Source organism: Haliotis cracherodii, unplaced genomic scaffold (genome assembly GCF_022045235.1).
Source record: "Haliotis cracherodii isolate W230 unplaced genomic scaffold, xgHalCrac1.p SCAF_6, whole genome shotgun sequence".
NCBI lineage: Eukaryota > Metazoa > Mollusca > Gastropoda > Lepetellida > Haliotidae > Haliotis > Haliotis cracherodii.
Window position 1 is genome coordinate 17,795,060 of NW_027266319.1, and position 18,254 is coordinate 17,813,313.

The 18,254-nt window shown below is 39.5% G+C and overlaps 1 protein-coding gene across 1 annotated transcript; it reads left to right on the plus strand.

The window, feature by feature from the left end:
- Positions 1-10,651: 10,651 nt before the first annotated feature.
- Positions 10,652-16,084, plus strand: LOC139446293 (uncharacterized). Its single transcript, XM_071227642.1, has 6 exons — positions 10,652-10,691; positions 10,775-10,969; positions 11,214-11,399; positions 13,613-13,837; positions 14,474-14,576; positions 14,819-16,084. Exons 1-6 carry the CDS (start codon positions 10,652-10,654, stop codon positions 15,222-15,224), a joined length of 1,155 nt encoding a protein of 384 aa, XP_071083743.1. The 3' UTR covers positions 15,225-16,084.
- The last annotated feature ends 2,170 nt before the right edge of the window (positions 16,085-18,254 follow it).

Consider the following 18,254-nt stretch of genomic DNA (forward strand, 5'->3'; position numbering starts at 1 on the left):
AACAAATCAAACATAGATAAAAGATGATACTCACCTGTATGCGGTGGCAATTGCTGATCTAAGCATACAATGACTACAACGGGGAAAATCCACAGAAAGTACAATACGTTCTTCCGTCTGAACATTTTAAAACGCTAACGTGTCCTCATAGCTGTGGGTAAGCAGGAAGGTAAATAGGCGTTATCTTTGCAAAACCCACATTGCCCCCAACGAGTTGACGTGACCATCTTCACTATCAGTCTGTTATCGTGTGTTACTGTCGTGTAACTTCAACCAGTCCTTGTTATCGGTGTCAGGTCCAGCTGGCCCCCTGTCGTCGTGATTTTGTGTAATGTAGTATATAGGTTATATCATGCACGTTGTATGCACAATGTATACCTCGTAATCCCATCACCTCAGGTGAATGTATGGTGGTGAGGTTTAGATGGGTTTACGCCATATTTGGCAGTCCGCGTGGTATGTTAGAGAAAGGCCAAAAAGGGGACAAGTGGACATGTATCCATTTGGTCTTCCTCGATTATTATCATAAACACCCTGGACCTTTTAAGGAGGTTTACTTCAAAGGAGGTCCATGGTGAATGTGATAGTTTTAGGTAGGCAGGGTGACCCTGAATAAAAGGAATGTGGAGATAAACTGCTAGACATAAGCAGACAGTAAATCACGATAATGTGCAGTGATAACAGACACGTGACAGTACTTTGGTGCGTTTTAGCAAATAGATTAGAAACTCAGAACCCAGAACATTGTAGTAATTAATCATACTCGTTTGTAACGATAACCCAATTACCGATAAGCTAAAACTGTAAACAAGGAAACAGACTGAATCATATAACGAGATAGCAAGGATCGAAACGAGGAGATTGATCCTGGGCCTCTGAGTTAGAGTAAGGTCGAAATCTGAATGTTGAGGAACATGAGCTCATGGATGACCAACAATTTACAACGCTAGCGTTGACTGTTTGTTTTTTTAATACAAAATGACTGGTAAATGAGACGCGTCTCACACGAACAGTCACGTCAAGCTTGTAGCACCGGCCAGACCACATTCCTGAGAGAACCTCAGATTTGGTAGATATTTGAAGGAGGGTTTAACGGATCCAAACGCAAGTACAGCAATCGCTTCTCTCAACTGACATAGATTCATGCTGTTGCCTCATTGCAGATGGTCATGATTGCCCCCTTACAATCGCAGAAAAGCCAACTAAGGTCTCGCGGCTTGGTTGGGGAGGCCAAAAGTGTCCTCTGTTTGCACTGAAGTTTCACTCTTGATCACAGTATTGGACCCAAGTCTCATCCTTGGTTACAATTCTCATACAAAATTGTCAGAATTCTGTTCTAGTCAAGAGGTTCCTGGAGAACTGCCCTGACACATGGTTAAGGGATATGCCTGTCTGAAGAAATTAGTTTGTAGCTGGGTCTTAAATGATTATAGTTCTTGCATACATCGGAGATGATCTGGAAACTTTTTCCACAGTACAGGGCCCACTTGCACAAAGCGATCTTAGCGCTAAGATGATCGTAACTCCCATTCTTATAGCATAGGCATACAATAGTCTTAGTGCTAAGATCGCTTTGTGCAAGTTGGCCCTGGTCCAGCTTTGGCTAAGGCTTGATCTTTGATGATTGGTGCGTGATTTTGGTATGATTTGGCTACCTAATGTTATTGACAGGGGTGGAATGTGCTCATTTATGAGCTCACTGAACTATTTTTGTGCTAGTCATACTGTGCCTTTAAAACAAGAGTCAGAATGTAGAAATGGATTACGTGTGTTAGTATCAGTCAGTGAAGTTCTTTGAGCACAGGGATAATATGGCTATATTTACTTGCACGACTAATAACCCTGGCCATTCGAGTGAGTGAGGAATTTAGATTTTGCACCGCTTTTAGCAGTAACCCAGCAGAGTCAAGGTGGGCTTGTGAAGTAGTTTGGTGATCATTCGTTGAGGAGGTGCATATAAAAGAACGTAAAAGCAATGAAACTGAGAGATTACTTTTGTGTTAGAAGTGTTGATGCTGAAACCATGTTGATGAAATGTCTTATCTGGATATTGTTCCTGATGTTAATGTAGGCACGCTTACAACTGACCTGTGACTCTTAACTTCAGACTTTGTCGAACATGACTCCTAGGTTTTGGGGTTCAGCTCCTGGCTGTTAGCTGATTCACCACTCACTCTTCTCGGAAGTTACGTCATCTAACAGAACAGACTGTTATCATCATAAATTGTTCGACCTAAAACAGTCATACCCAGACATTCAAAATATAATCAGTAATCTGTTCAGCAGATGGTCTATATTGTCGAAGGAAGCCGATCTAACGCTGCGCTATATCTAGTCAGGACTCCAAAGCACATGTGTTCTGGAGTGAAGTAGAAGATAGACAATGTATGGTCACTAGGTATCACTATCTTCGGCGGATATTGTGCTCTGGGATTGACCCCAGAACATTGAATACACAGGACACTGGCAACTACTGCCAGTATGTCTCGCAATATAATGCAAGAAACACAGGCATATACTGCATATAGCCATGCAAAGTATGAAATTACTGGCTTCAAGGTGTGAAACATTACAATATATTGATTGTATCAGATGACGACGTAGCGACAAAGAACGTCATGTTATATTGCCAAGCATGGAGGAAACACAAAACGTATTTTACGAAGAATGGAGACTTTTACAGCTTTGTTCCATGCGTGTTGCGTGGACCTTGCAAAAGCCGCGAATGCCTTCATAGTGTGAGCAGTTATGTCCAAAGATATTAGTTAAATGAGTCATTAATGTATGAATATTGACACTTTTCGTGTGTGGATTTACACAATGTATGGAAATTCCTACATACAATCTCGAAGCTGTAACTCTTTCATAAATAATTACATTTCTTTTTAGAAGGCTTTGTGAATCCCAATAAAAGAAGATCAACAGTTTTATTGAAACGATTGATTTGGGAAATTTAAGCTCCATTTTACAAACAATTTACAGGTAGCAAAACAGTTCGCCAAGAGACTCTATTCAATAACATGTTTCAGTCAAAACCAAACTTTGGGGCACGGGTGGCGCCGCGATTCGCTGTGCAGAGTTGCGTCCCTTGGGCGCGCCAGCAACCGAGATTGTTGGCTCGAATCCCGGTTCGCCCCGATTATGTTTCTAGGTTTGTCTGCACCATAGTCGTGCTCGTGGGTTTCACCGAAGTGGTAAACGTCTGAGACCTGCATCACTTCGAGCTTTCCTCCCACATTAAGCTGACACGCCTTGATGCAACTGGAATGCAACTGTTAAAAGCGGCGTTAAACCAAACTCACTCTCTCAAAACTAAACTCAGGAAAGGTTTCATTATATAAGGTTGTAGGACCTACTAACTGTATCAGTTATAACTCAACTGTACCTCAGTATTGCTTCATGTACATAGGGTACTTTCAGCTCGCCATGCAGGCCTTTGATATCTAAAACTTTTGTCAACTTGTCTTGATAATATTTTCTCTCTCTGCAGACATTCGAGTGAGATTTTCTGTAATTGGTCAATAGTCACTGAAGTGTACGTAAAATGTAATGCGCGGAACTGTCTGTGAGGAAAAAGATGCTTTATTATTGTATAGACTTTGTCGATTATTGTTCAGACAATAAACGTAGATTTTCATGCAAATTACGAGTGCCGTGTTGCTACCGGTAGGGCTGGAATTTGTTTACTTTTTTGCGAACACCTTGTGTCCCATTCACCGTTATTTTGCTTTTTACACCAAATGGGATCTTCTACGACGCGGGAAATATCTTTTCACTGGATTTGTCGTTTCATATTCATAAACTAGTGGAATTCAATGCGTTTTTAAAATATGCTTGATATTTCTGTATGAATATACTCTATTAAAACCACCTATCTCACGTTTAACCAAAACATAAAAACAGAATTTGAAACATTTCCCATCCAATCACCAACATTAGCATCCCCTATAAACTCTACAATGTACATGTAAACCACCTTCGTGTATAGGGTACACCACAATGGTGTCAACAGTATACAACTAGTGGTGAACAGTAGAACACATTGACTTTAAAACACTCAAGTCTCAGAAACACTTGTCTTGAACACCGACTTGTACCTATCTCATGCTGTAAAAGGACGATCGCCTTTACTCGAATTAATGGTCGAGGCTGAAGTTAGATACAAACACATAATGTATCAATTAAGGAAATATTAAACGTCAACCAGAGAATATCAAGTCTCGATTATAAGGCGAGACTGATTCCATTACGTGTAAAAGGCAAACTAGAAGTGAAAATGATAAGAATAGATAACTGAAAACCAGTGATAACAGCAGGCGTTCGCGAAATGGATAATTACACAATTTGTCGACATTTGTGAAGAGCTGGTACAGGATTGACTACATGCCCCTGACGTGCTTACCTAAAAACGAAAACCACCACAAACGCTGTTCACGTTTGAATACTGGCTAAGCTGGCTAGACAAAGATACTTCGAATATTTGACAGCGGTGAGTGGTAAGACGGGTAGAACGCCGCTTTGAACAGTGATACAGTTATAATATCAAATTTCGGCTTGAGGTGAGAGGGAAACCTAAAGTGATATAGGTTTATACGTTTACCGAAAGCAAGGATATGATATCAGTCATGGCGATCATGCGATTCTGAAACGCCTAATGGATGTAACTGTTCACAGTGAGATGTGCAGATTTCTTAAGACACTGGATCCACGCTTTACTCGACAACAATAGCCAGATGTCACAATGACGTTATTATCGTATTTTACGTGCCTAAGCAAACTTTACAATTCCTGTGCACCACCCAAGCTCTTTGTTGAGCAATGAAAGCAATAATTCAATATAAAAGTTGTGATTAAACTGGAGTTAATTCACATACGTGTATTGAATAGCCAAGTCCAAAGTCACTGTAAAACTCTTGTGTAATTAACCCACTTACACTTTCTCTTCACACACACACACACACACACACACACACACACACACACACACACACACACACACACACACACACACACACACACACACACACACACACAAACACACGCACGCAATATTCCAGTCTTGCGGGAGCTACTTGCCCTTTTCGTTGATGTCATCACTGATTTTCAGTGGTCCATTCATATAACTGTTAAAGCTATTCTGCCCTTTACGCAAAATGGATCTGTTTGGGCGGATAATCCAGACTGGTTATTCTCATGCATTGACGTTTTATATATATTTATATATTCGATAATGCTGTTCAACGCGGCTTTACCCCACACAAGTAGTGTTTGTTTTGGCGCTTCACAAACATATCACTATGCGAATTGTATGACAGCTAACATGAAATTACAATTAGACGTTGTAATGAGTGCCATGTGTGAACAAAATGTTCCTCACGATAAAAAAAGATAATTATTTTAACATTATATTTTATATCACCGATACATATAGGTCCGATTATTGAATCACTATTGTTTGGGATGTATGTGTATCACAATGTAACTGTGACACACCCTAACACAGGACGTCCCACGGGCTATTCACATACATGGGGCGTCCCATGACGGTTTATTATTCTACCCATCAACAATACATTTACTCCCATGGGGAAAAGGGTAAACATGTTTACTCTATATTTCCATTTAACAGAGACATAATCGTATCTCCTTCTCAGTGTTTGGAAGCAAATAAACACACGTTTTGTTGATTTGGAGTACAATAAATTTCAGTACACACATCCTCAATACACGCCCTGTCATTTATAAAATTATCCTGTCAACTGTATATCTCAATGATGTACACAGCATAACAGATTACCGATATCAGTTAACCGTCGCAATTTCCTATATTAATATGTAAGAAGGAAGTGTTCCTCATAAAGTGCACAGAAATATAATATTTTATTCTACACGCTATGAATCACAAATGTTTAATGCATATAAGCCTGTATTGTACAGTTCGTAATTTGTATAACCCCACTAACTTCGACACAAAGATATCGCAGAGCCTTTAATACAGCGTGCCTGGCAAATGCGATTAGGATCTGAAACCGTAGTTACATAAAATTCGAGCCCTGGCGAATCGTATGTGCTCGTCACGAACCACGTGTAGTTTTCGTAATATGCTCGTCCTGCTTTACACATCCATAGAATTTGATAAAGATGCAGTTATGGGGAATGTCCGAGTACCTCTCCATTTCCTGAAAATAATGACCGCAGCTCCATTATTTTTTACGAATGGAGTGAGTGAGTTGGGTTTAACGCCGCTTTTAACAGTATTCCAGTTATATCACGACGTGTCCGCTTAATGTGGGAGGAAAGCCCCAAGTGATGCAGGTCCCAGACGTTTACCACTTCGGTGACACCCACGAGCAACGGGTATGGTGCTGACAAACCTAGAAACATAATCGGGTCCAACCGGGATTCGAACCCACAATCATAGGTTTCTGGCGTGCCTAAGGTACACAACTTTGCACAGCGAATCGGGGCGCAAAGATATTCCCAAACTTAAAACATACCCCTACTTCGTACACTTTGGCAAAACATTTTAAAGAGCAGTGAAGATGAGCATTAAAAGCTCAGTTCATGACGGAGTTCGTGCAACAGCATCAGGGGCCACCACGAACTACGTATACTGTCCATTCCTGCAAAATAGAGCGTGGAAACATTATAATGAAGTCACAGATGTGTCCTATACATGTATACTGCTGCGAAGTCGCACCAGTGTAAATCAAGAAGTTATCATCCATACACATTGCTTTGAAATAGTTAAGCGAACTTCTACAGAGATAACTGTGCAATGTACCCGGATATTCAAATTATATGAAGACTGATTAGGTGCTACCCATTGTCTTCAAATCGTTGACCATGTCAACATTTCAAACAGGACAAATGAGATGTATAATCATGTCATTCTACTGGGTGTCCTTCCATAAAGAAAGGGGGTACGTGTGGCCCAGTCGTCTAAGGCGCCGCGATTCGCTGTGCAGAGCTGCGTCCCTTGGTCACGCCAGAAACCTATGATTGTGGGTTCGAATCCCGGTTCGCCCCGATTATGTTTCTAGGTTTGTCAATACCATCTCCGTGCTCGTGGGTTTCACCGAAGTGGTCAACGTCACTTCGGGCTTTCCTTCCACATTAAGCAGGCACGCCTTGATATAATTGTTAAAAGCGGTATTAAACCAACTCAGTCACTCACTCCAGTATCTTAGTACAACGAATATCTAAGGTATATGTTTTCAAATGTTTTATCAATACATGTACATATTACAAATCATAACAAAATTCTAGTGACAGTGCAGCCATGCACATGTTTAGCTGTCTCTATTTGTAATAGACACGAGCATGTTGATGTAAAATATGGGTTACGATGTTCGAGTTATAGCAGCAGTAAGACTAAGATTAACTTGTTTGGTGAGGCCTTTAATGCATGCTTAGCAGGCATACATACATTTGCACGACCTACTCATTGTTGACAATGAGGAAACATTCGAAATGAGTGTTGTTGTGTTTGAATAGGTTCAATATTTAACCCTGTTTAGAATACTACATCCCTGTTTTATGGCAGTCCTGAGTGAAATGATCCAGATGTTGCATGAATCTGAGATCATACCCAACCAGTCAGTGATGAACCATGTGTGCTCGACTTGTCATCTTTCTCGTAGCTCTGATGCTGGAAGAGTACTGCTGTGGTGAGATGTTGATATTTGATAAACATATTACAACACGTATTGTTATGCAAAATGTAGACACATCCCTTATGCTAGGTATAACTCGTCACTTTTAAACGTAGTAGTCATTGTATATGCAATAGTATATGTGTGTTTGTTTGTTGTTTAACGCCGCACTCAGCAATGTTCCAGCCATGGCGGCGGTCTGTAACTAATCGAGTCTGGACCAGACAATCCAGTTACTGACATCATGAGCATCGATCCACGCAGTTTCGAGGCGATGACATTCATCAACCAAGTCAGCGAGCCTGACCACACGACAAGCATAGTCAGTCGCCTTTTACGTCAAGAATAGCGCGGGTAACTATTAACGTTGTCACACGCAGTACTGAAATAGCGTGTCTTAAATAATTAAAATATGCACTATGCAATATGCAAAATGTAATATGTAATTCAAAACAATGGCTCCCATAAAATGTAGGTGACTCTAAGTGTAGATTAAACTACCCACGTCCTCAGAAGGAGCATAACGAAAAAAGAATAAGTTGCACCAAATCACATTGAAATATTCAAAATACGCATCTATACATTTAGGACTGTATTATTGTAATAGTTAATGAATACTTTACGATATACAGAGGTAATATTCCTTTCGTTCTAACTTCAATTCATGCATTCTGTAACTCAGATAATTAGGCACCGATGTTGGTACTTAACTGGAGCTGTAGTGAATGTGTCTTGATATGTTGCCTTTCGGGTACATCAACGAAATTGCATGAAATACATAACGTAACGTATACTGTCTAACTCAAATACAGTAAACTACGTTTATAACGAACACGCTTATAACAAACTGACGGATGTAACGGACTTATTTTTTAGTCCCGTCCATTTGTTGTATATATGCTATCTATATGCTTATAACGAACTACAGTTATTACGAACTAAAATTAGTGGTCTCTTTGAGTTCGTTATAACCGTAGTTCACTGTATTCAATTTGCACTCATTATGTCACAACACTGTTATACTTTGTTACACAGCGAAAATATTAAACTAACATTTAGATATCAGTGTACTTTTCGTTGAAACTTGCGATATGATCTGTTTTAGAGTTTGTGCAATGGCTGACGCGCATGTAGTATCTCGTGCCCCTAGACGATGAGACGAGGATCTAACAGTAACCGGAGGTTAACGCTGACGTACTTTATATATAACCAATAATGATAACATTTATTATTACAATGAATATAGCCCCACAGGCAACGAGTAACTTTACATCTGGGCGCAACGACAACTACACCATCACCGGCCAGGCAGCCTGGGTTACTGATGGTGTGACGACAGGGTCGTGTGCATCAGTCTCGTCCCTATATCCCCAATGGAAGGCTGAGTTTGGACAGGACAGAACAGTCAGCAGGATCAAGATATTCACTATATATCCTTATACCGTTGTCATGTTGACATAAATTGTGTCTACTTTGCCATCCGTCAACTTCTGAGAAATGCCTGTCAAACAACTCATGTACAGTAATATATTTTACAGTATCTGGTGAAGATGCGTGTCCCTGTGTGACTGGCTCCAACTGCCCCGAGAACTGTACCTTAGGTAATATTAGTTGTGTGAAATATTTGTGTGTGACAATCACATCTATATTGTGACTGTTATCGGACTCTCATAGTGGAAAGTCGAGCGCGAGCAGTGTTAGTAGTGACGTGACATTCAATAACAAGACGTCATAAGATATGTATTCGACGATTTTGTATGAAAGACGACGACTGGCGAATAACATAAGAAGTTTGTTTAACATCTAATGATAAATCCTATTTCATGCCAGATATACATCATTCAAAAACCTTTCACATATAAGGTCTTAAATTAGAAGCCTACGATATCCATGTGCCTAAACTATGACAGCTATTGAGAAATTATTGCCATAGATAACATTGCCATATTTACCTGAAGTATTTTTATGAATATGGTTTATATTTATAAAGATAAGCTAGATACACTACTTTCTAAACAACGGTTGTTTGACACGGATATTTGAAATCTATGCAACGCTCTACTGCATGATTCCGATTTTAGAATGAATGCTTTATGTACCAGTGCATATTGTGATGGGAAGTAATATTCCTATGAGCACTGTTCCAGTTGTAGAACATTAACCAAATGATATAAAGTAATAAATGAATGCGCATTGAACGTTCATTGTGTTATGTATAGCCTCGAAACCCTACACTACTGAAAACGGCAAACACATTTCTTATCAAAACGAAGATGCCAGTGATAAATAACTTAAGTTGCTAATGGATGCCAACGCGCAGGTCGCCATTAACGTTGTAATACACAGTAGTAAAATGATGTATCCAAAATAATTAAAACATGCACTATGCACTATGGAAAATGTAATATGCAATTTACAACAATGGTTGCCATAAAATGTAGGACACTGATTAAGCTACCCACATCCTCAGAAGGAGCATAACGAACAAAGAAACAAAATCACATTAAAATATTCAAAATCCGCATGTATACAATTTGGATTGTGTTATTGTAATAGTTAATGAGTACTTTGCGATATACAGAGGTCATATTTCTTTCATTCTAACTTCCATTCATGCGTGTGAAGCCCATTTCTGGTGTCCCCCGCCGTGATATTGCTGGAATATTGCTAAAAGCGGCGTAAAGCCATACTCACCCTCCCCATTCAGGCATTCTGTAACCCAGTCAATTAGGCACCGATATTGGTACTTCACTAGAGCTGTAATGGATGTATTTTGATGTGTTGCCATTATACTTCTATATCACCGAAATTGCATAAAATACACAACGCTACGTATACAGTCTAACGACGGGATCATTAGCCGAACTATTCAATTTACACTCATTATGTAAACACTCATTTGTACTTTGTTACACAGCGAAAACATTAAACTAACCTTTTGATATCAGAGTACTTTTCGTTGAAACTTGAGATATTTCTGTTTTAAGTTAAGGGCAATGACTGACGCCCCTAATGACGATAGAGGAGGATCTAACAGTAAAAGAGGTTAACGCTGAAAGATGATACAACTTGTGCCATACTTAATATACAACCAATAATGATAATGTTTGTTATTACAGTGAATATAGCCCCACAGGCAACGAGTAACTTTTCATCTGGGGACAACAGGAGCTTCTCCATCACCGGCCAGGCAGCCTGGGTTACTGATGGTGTGACGTCAGGGAACTGTTCATCAGTCTCGTCCCTATATCCCCAATGGAAGGCTGAGTTTGGACAGAACATGAAAGTCAGCGGGATCAAGATATTCTGGGGAGGTACAGTAACAATACCAGTGATGAAAGGGGCGCAACATATCGAAAGGACATCAGCATAAGGGCAAGGGTTATCAGATAGTGACATATTAATATGGCATTAATATTGATGGGTTGTACTTTATATGAATCATATAGTTAATACAGCAGGCTTTGAACTGTATTATTGTTAACAGTAAAAGTATGTTCACCTTAAACGGTATTTATTGCATGCAGTTTTGTTCACGTTCTTCAAAATATATTCCAGGTCAACAGGATGACATAATTGTGTCTGTAGATGGCAAAATATGTCACACCCCGAACTCCAGCTACACATGGATGTCAGAATACAGCCTGGTCTGTGAGGTACCACTGACGGGAAGCAACCTCCTGATGTATCGCGCTCCTACAGTAGGGATGCTGAATCTGAGTCTCTGTGAGGTGGAAATATATGGTAAATGTAATTATATGTAATTAATAATAATAAGAAAAATAAGAATATTCTCCTTGTCGTGTCCCTTTCTAATGACATCAGCATGTCCCTTGGACTCGACAAAAGCAACATTCTTCATCTGAAACGTGTCAAGGTAGAAGAGGGAGGAACACTCAGTTTACTTTGGGAAAGAGTGACTGACCATCTCCTCAGGCTTTATATGTACTTATATAATTAGGGATGCAAGTTAGAGACAAACACCAGTATGCCAATATCAAGGAGAAACTTCGGGTTGAGTACACATGTAGACTAGAGTTCAGAGCTGAATGCTAGCAATAAAGTTAAAGCCACACATACGTATGCGCTACCTGTCCTTTCAAATTCCTTTGGTGTTGTTGATTTAACGAAACAAGAAATTCAGTGTATTGACAGCCTCGCTCTTCCCTCAATCGCTTATATTTACCAATCATAATTGGAGGGCTTGGTTTGATTATCATAGAGTCTCTTCATGATAGAAATGTTTTGTGAACTTTTGCACACATTTATTTATCTGATGATCCTTTTGTGAGGCATGTGAAAACTCATGATGAAAACAAGGCATTCCACAGATTTCCTAAACGAGCCAAGGATGTGGGACATAATCTCAATATCAGTGTTGATTTTGTTGGTGGTTCTGTACTGCTGGACATGAACGTCAACCAAGAGAAGTGCCTAATCAAATCAACCGGGACTCAGGTTTTCAAGGAGAGGCTATATGAACGAACACTGTATCGAGTTTATGTGCAGTGTGCTGAGAAGGCCGGATTGTAAAGTGAAGCCGTGAATGTGTGATTTTGCATCAAAATGTGAAATGTTAATAATGCCATGAATTGAATTAGACTGTCAAACACATTGTCAGTAGATGCACAGCTTTGGCACAAACACAGTATCTTAAGCGAAATGATGACATGCCTCGATCCTTTTATTACCGTCTTCACCGTGCTTGCGGTTTTGACACAGAGGTTCATCAATGGTACGACCCAGAATATGTGGAGGGCATCATGGAAAATGATAATTGTAAAATTCTTTGAAATTTTAGACCTGTCCAGGACAACATACCTGATCTTGTCCTTTTTCATAAATCTAATAAAAGTATTTACATTACTGAATTCTCTGTCCCTTTTGACACTGATGTGATTGGCAAGATTTAGGAAAAACATGGTAAATATGCGGACCTCACCATCGAAACATCATGCTTGAATCCCAAGTACCAAGTTGTCCGACTACCCAATGTTCTTGGTGCCTTAGGTTTGGTACCTCCCAATCTGCATTTATTTATTTTATACTTATATAATACTAATATACTATTGTAGCTAGACACCTAAATGTTCATCAAGATTAAAACTACATAAGTTGCTTGATAATTATGCATTTCTTATAAGTGGACAGTGAAAGGTTATATCCATCCTATAAAAGATTTTGCCGTTGACGATCACTCACTCACTCACTCATTCACCTTAGGGGATGCTGTTTCTGTGAGGTTGAAATATATGACAATTTTAATTATATGGAAATAAATGTAATTATTGTTAGAGACTAATATTAAGACTAAAGCTACATATATGTACATACGATAACAAATAGATAAAAGCAACAAAACCCTTTCCATATTTGTAAGAAATGTCTGCTGAAACCAGTCGATTGTACGAATTTGACTATATCAATAGCATATGTTTCAGAAAAATGAAACAGGTCACCTTGATTAAGCTATAACCTACCTGGCTATGTTGACCATTCACTAACGAACTCATGAACCTCCATTTAACGCAGCTGTGAATATCGTGAAAGATATATCTACGGGTAATGTGAGAGGCAAATCATAGTTATACTTTTGTGCAGTCCTATATCATCAGTAAAATTGGCGGTCGGGTAGCCTAGTGGTTAAAGCGTTGGCTCGTCACGCCGAAGACCCGGGTTCGATTCCCGACATGGGTACAATGTGTGAAGCCCATTTCTGGTGTCCCCCGCCGTGATATTGCTGGAATATTGCTAAAAGCGGCGTAAAACCATACTCAGTCACTCACTCACTTCAGTAAAAATTTTGTTAATTGGAATCTGGTTTATAATTGTTGGTTTTTTTATCACTACGCTCTCTAGGACCAAGATGTTTCTATTCAGATGAATTGGTCACATCAGAAATAGTGTTTCGTCCAAGCTACCTATAAGTGTAGACGATACATTTCTGCCTTTTTCAGCTTTCCCGGAAGTAACATCTTCTTTTATGTCTACCTCTACAACTACCCCCACACCAACAACATCCACGACATTGTCTACAACATCAGTGACTACCCCATCGATAGCATCCTCGACAGTGAGTACAGAAACAACGACCACACCCACAACAAGCATCGTCTCCCCTACCGTTACACCTATTTCAGCATCATCATCAAAGACGCCACGTACTGATCCCGCGCCTCCAGGTCAGTGGCAAGTTTTGTAAGAGGCTCAAGACTGATAGACAATGACTGAGTGAATAATGCTCGCAGATTGGAACTATTTGCACCCTAAGCATATACAGAAACTGTAATGAATATAAATTGGACATTACACTTGTTAAAAAAGCAGTGATTGAGAAAGAATATCTTTGATCATGACATTTCACCTGTAGAAATATGAAATAGTTGCTTGTTATGATGTGGGATAGTCGATTTCGATTATTTCTTTCAATTGTTAAATGGTCTCTGTGATTGGACTTTATATAAATGTATTGAGGTTTAACTCAACTGTAAAATTTTCAAAGATAAGTAAGTTTAATGCAAGAGGAAAATCATATTACTTTCTGTGCAGTGCTATATCATTATTGAAATTTATGTTGACCTGAAACATTACCCTGAGACTGACCGCTTTCATTCGTGTTCAACTATATTGCTGGTATTCGATATTTTGACCAAGATGTTTAGATGAATTTGTGACATCAGACATGTAGTTACGTCCAGGCTACATATAGATATAGACGCTACATTTCTTTTGTTTTTCTTAGCCGTGCCGGAAGTAACATCGTCTTCATGCTAATAGTATGTTTTCTGGTGTCCTCAAATGTATCTCTACACTTTCAGGGGAACACGATGGCAACTTCCCTATACTGTACATCATTGTACTAGCTGCTGGGACTGTTGGTGTGGTCACTATTGTTGCAACTGTAACTGTTGTGAGTGTAAGGTATGGTTCAACTATCACACCATTCTTAGACTATAATGTATGTGACACATATAGTGAATAGGTTATGATAGCTTTTGTCGACACAAGTAAATATTACCTCTGGTCATGTAGACTATTACTTTTATGACCATATCTATTCAGTCTCAAAATTAGGTTTTAACATTTAACCGGACTGAGATGTACGAACACATACTTGTTTGGACGCCCTGATGTAAGATCACAATCATAATGCGATATTGCAGGAGAACGAAACGACGACGGTCTGCAGCTAAGGACGCTCAAGAAGCAGTTGTGGCATATTATGAAGAATGTGTCGCAGAACCCCGGGAACACAAATACTCTGACCTGGATCCCACAAAGCCTCAGACCACCTGGGGGATGGTGTACGAGAATGTACAACACGGGTCTGATCACACATCCATGTATGTTAACACGACAGCTACTACCAGCTATGAGAACATACAGGATGACGAATGCACATATGTCAACAACGACTATGATATTGAACAGGATAGGTCAAATGGAAGATCATGTTATGTCAACACCGGTTATAATATTCAACACATGAAGGATTCGGCACAAGCAAGCATGTATGTAAATACTACGGATTTGGGTCTGTATGAAAATACCCTAAATATCCGTAGATAGGATTGGTAACTGTGACTTATTCGTGTAAACATATATACCCCATGAAGCGATTCATGTTGCAGTATCGTCAGTATAAACCGGCTTTTCTATTACTTTGCCCGTAGAATCGTTAATAACAGTGGATGACAAAACCTTACACAAGTTTGAAATGAACGCTCAGAGTAACCCACATACAATAATATTATGACAGGTATTTTCAAAAGTGGAATGCCCTGGTGTTCATATGATTGGTTTAGATTGGTACACAGTATCCACAAGAATGAAAAGAGGAATACTTTAAACTTTCCAATGGTCAACTTTTCTTTCCCAATTTTCCAGCAGCTCTAGACTCTTGTTATTGTGGAAATTGGTTTGTCACTTTATTTATTAGTCTGGTAAAGCCTGACAAGATAAAATAGTGGTATGTTGCATTGAAGTTCCAGTTTTGTTTGTGTTGTATGGTCTTTCTTCAATAATTTAGTTGTGTGGTCTTTCTTTAAAATTGAAGTATGTTATCAATTTGTTTTGAGGTCTTTTAAATATGGTCCTCTGAGAGTTCAATGCACTTGTTCCGTCACATCTCAATGCCAGTTTTCCCTGTTTTGTATCGTGTCGAATCCTACTCTGTCAACCAACCTACATGTACCACAGCAGCAACCATTTCTTGATCCTCATTATATCTCTGCCCACGGCAGTGTCTATCTTTAAATTTTACATTCAGAAATGTTTTAGTCCGGGATTAATACCCAAAATTAACATAACATAATGACTGTTTACATTCAATAATATTTGTAAATGCGCTTTTGAGTGACCGGATGTCTGGTTTATCACTTGATTATCTGGTTTGTTTACATGTGTACTTAACGTCTTAGACCGTAAGTGTTTCCATGGACACCTTGTTTGCATCAGTGATGGATCCAGATCTCATCACCTATCACAAGCATAAAATGATTCACCTAATAAACACAAACCTTTGACACATATATGTTCATGGACGATTGTTTTTCCTTGCCCATACCAGACGCCTGTGCTTTTCCTTTACAATTGGAGTGTAAGGGGCCCACGGTTTAGTATTTGTGGACCGCACCAATGGTTTCCAGAAGAGAGGTCATCTTCGACCCTCCTTCCCACGCTGATCTTACTTCACCCAACGTTCAATACTCATAAACAGCATGCAACCGTTCAGCAATATCCTCTAGAAATTGACCCTCTAGTACCTGGGAATAATAATCAAGATCCTGTTTCACTGAAAAAAAATTCATATACTTCGCATAGGGGGGGGGGGGGGGGGGGGGGGGGGGGGAATAACGTACCCTTTTCATGCAGACAGTGCGTATTTAAATATTAGGAAGTCATTTTTTTTATAACTATGACCTGTGACCTGACCAAGACTGTTACTGTGCTTCACGAGCTGATCAAACCAGAAAGCTGTCATGGCAAGAATGGAATGGATAGAGTTCTGACCTTTTGAGTCATCACATCTGGGTGTACGTTCCTACCCTTCGTTCCACACTAAAGACGGGTTCCAGTTTTACGACCAGCTCCAATCAATCATCAAGGGCTGCTACTGCTTGGCAAACTTCAATGAACCTCAATCCTTATCCTGGTGTCAGAAGCAATATGGAATTGCCAAGATGAATGATGATGGGCTTGGGGTCAAAGCCCACTCCTGCGATCTCATTTCGGTCTAAGTCACTTCTCCTTGCTCCAGTAATCAAAATTACCCACACCCCACACCACAATTGTCGTTTCCATTGTATTTCCTTTTCTGATTGTAAACCTAATTTTGTGTTTAAATATAAATTGCCAGTTATTCATTGACGTTGTGCGGTTATATGCGAACTGTGCGACCTCTTTTCTGGTTATCCCTTCACGTTTTAAATTTGGAGTCAGCACATAACATTTATTGAAAAAACAAACTATTTTGCCTTTCAAACCCAATGGAATCTTTATCGATACATGATCGTGAACAGTGACATCAGTCTTAACGCAAACTAAAGCAACATGCCTATATTTCAGGACTTCTACATACACACGCTATACAGCCGTTTACGCTTTGAACAACGGGTGTGACTGTCTGCCTATACTCAGCATAAAGGGGATCAGTGCTTGTAAGATTCCAAAATACAGACCTGGGACAGTACATCTTTAGCAACACAATTCGGATAATGAAAACATAGAGACATATTGATAGAAATGCATGCAGCATGCATGATATCAAAACATTTCCAGAGACTGCAAAAGAATATGTTTATCACAAAACAATATTTCGCCCAAGCAGAGCCGATCAAGGTCGAGCACGACAGATGTTTTGATCCAATACTTATTTAACTTCTACCATAGTCGTCTATTGTGTTACTATTATGTCAACTACTGTATGCAGATGTAAACAATTGCACCTAAATCAGGAACTTGTTCTATAAACCACAGTCGCGATCGGTCAAATGTCGCCTTTATTGAAGTGATGTGACAAATACATCCTCAGAACAGTGCCCACTTCCCACCACCAGTCATACAACCACACACTCTCACCAGCACATTGCGAAATGAGACGGAAGTGAGCAGCTCAATTATTCAGCATTGATATCACTACTGTTATCAGTTCATGGTTATATTTAGCTTTTACATGAATATCCAGTTGCACACGTGCGACAGCACAATAGAAGCGTGACGTACCCACGATTTTCCTACGACCACTCTATTACCATTGAGGAAGTGAATGCGGGTTTGCAAACAATGACCTTGTATACCCTGTTAGTAAAGCTGCTACTGGGATGGACTTTATCAGTATTATTGCATGTACATGTAGTTGCTTTGGCAGTTGAGTAATGCCTGGGCGATACAAGAAATGTAGCCATACCTTTTTACAGATGCCATTCATGTCAACATCCACGTATTGCTTGTCATCAGGAAAGTTATCCCCTTATTGACATACTCATAATGGGACCTCTATTCAGAAATCAATCATATCTCGATAAACAAATAATCATATCTCTTTAAACAAATAAATTATGTAAACGCGCCAACACCCTTTCTATTATCCATTGCACG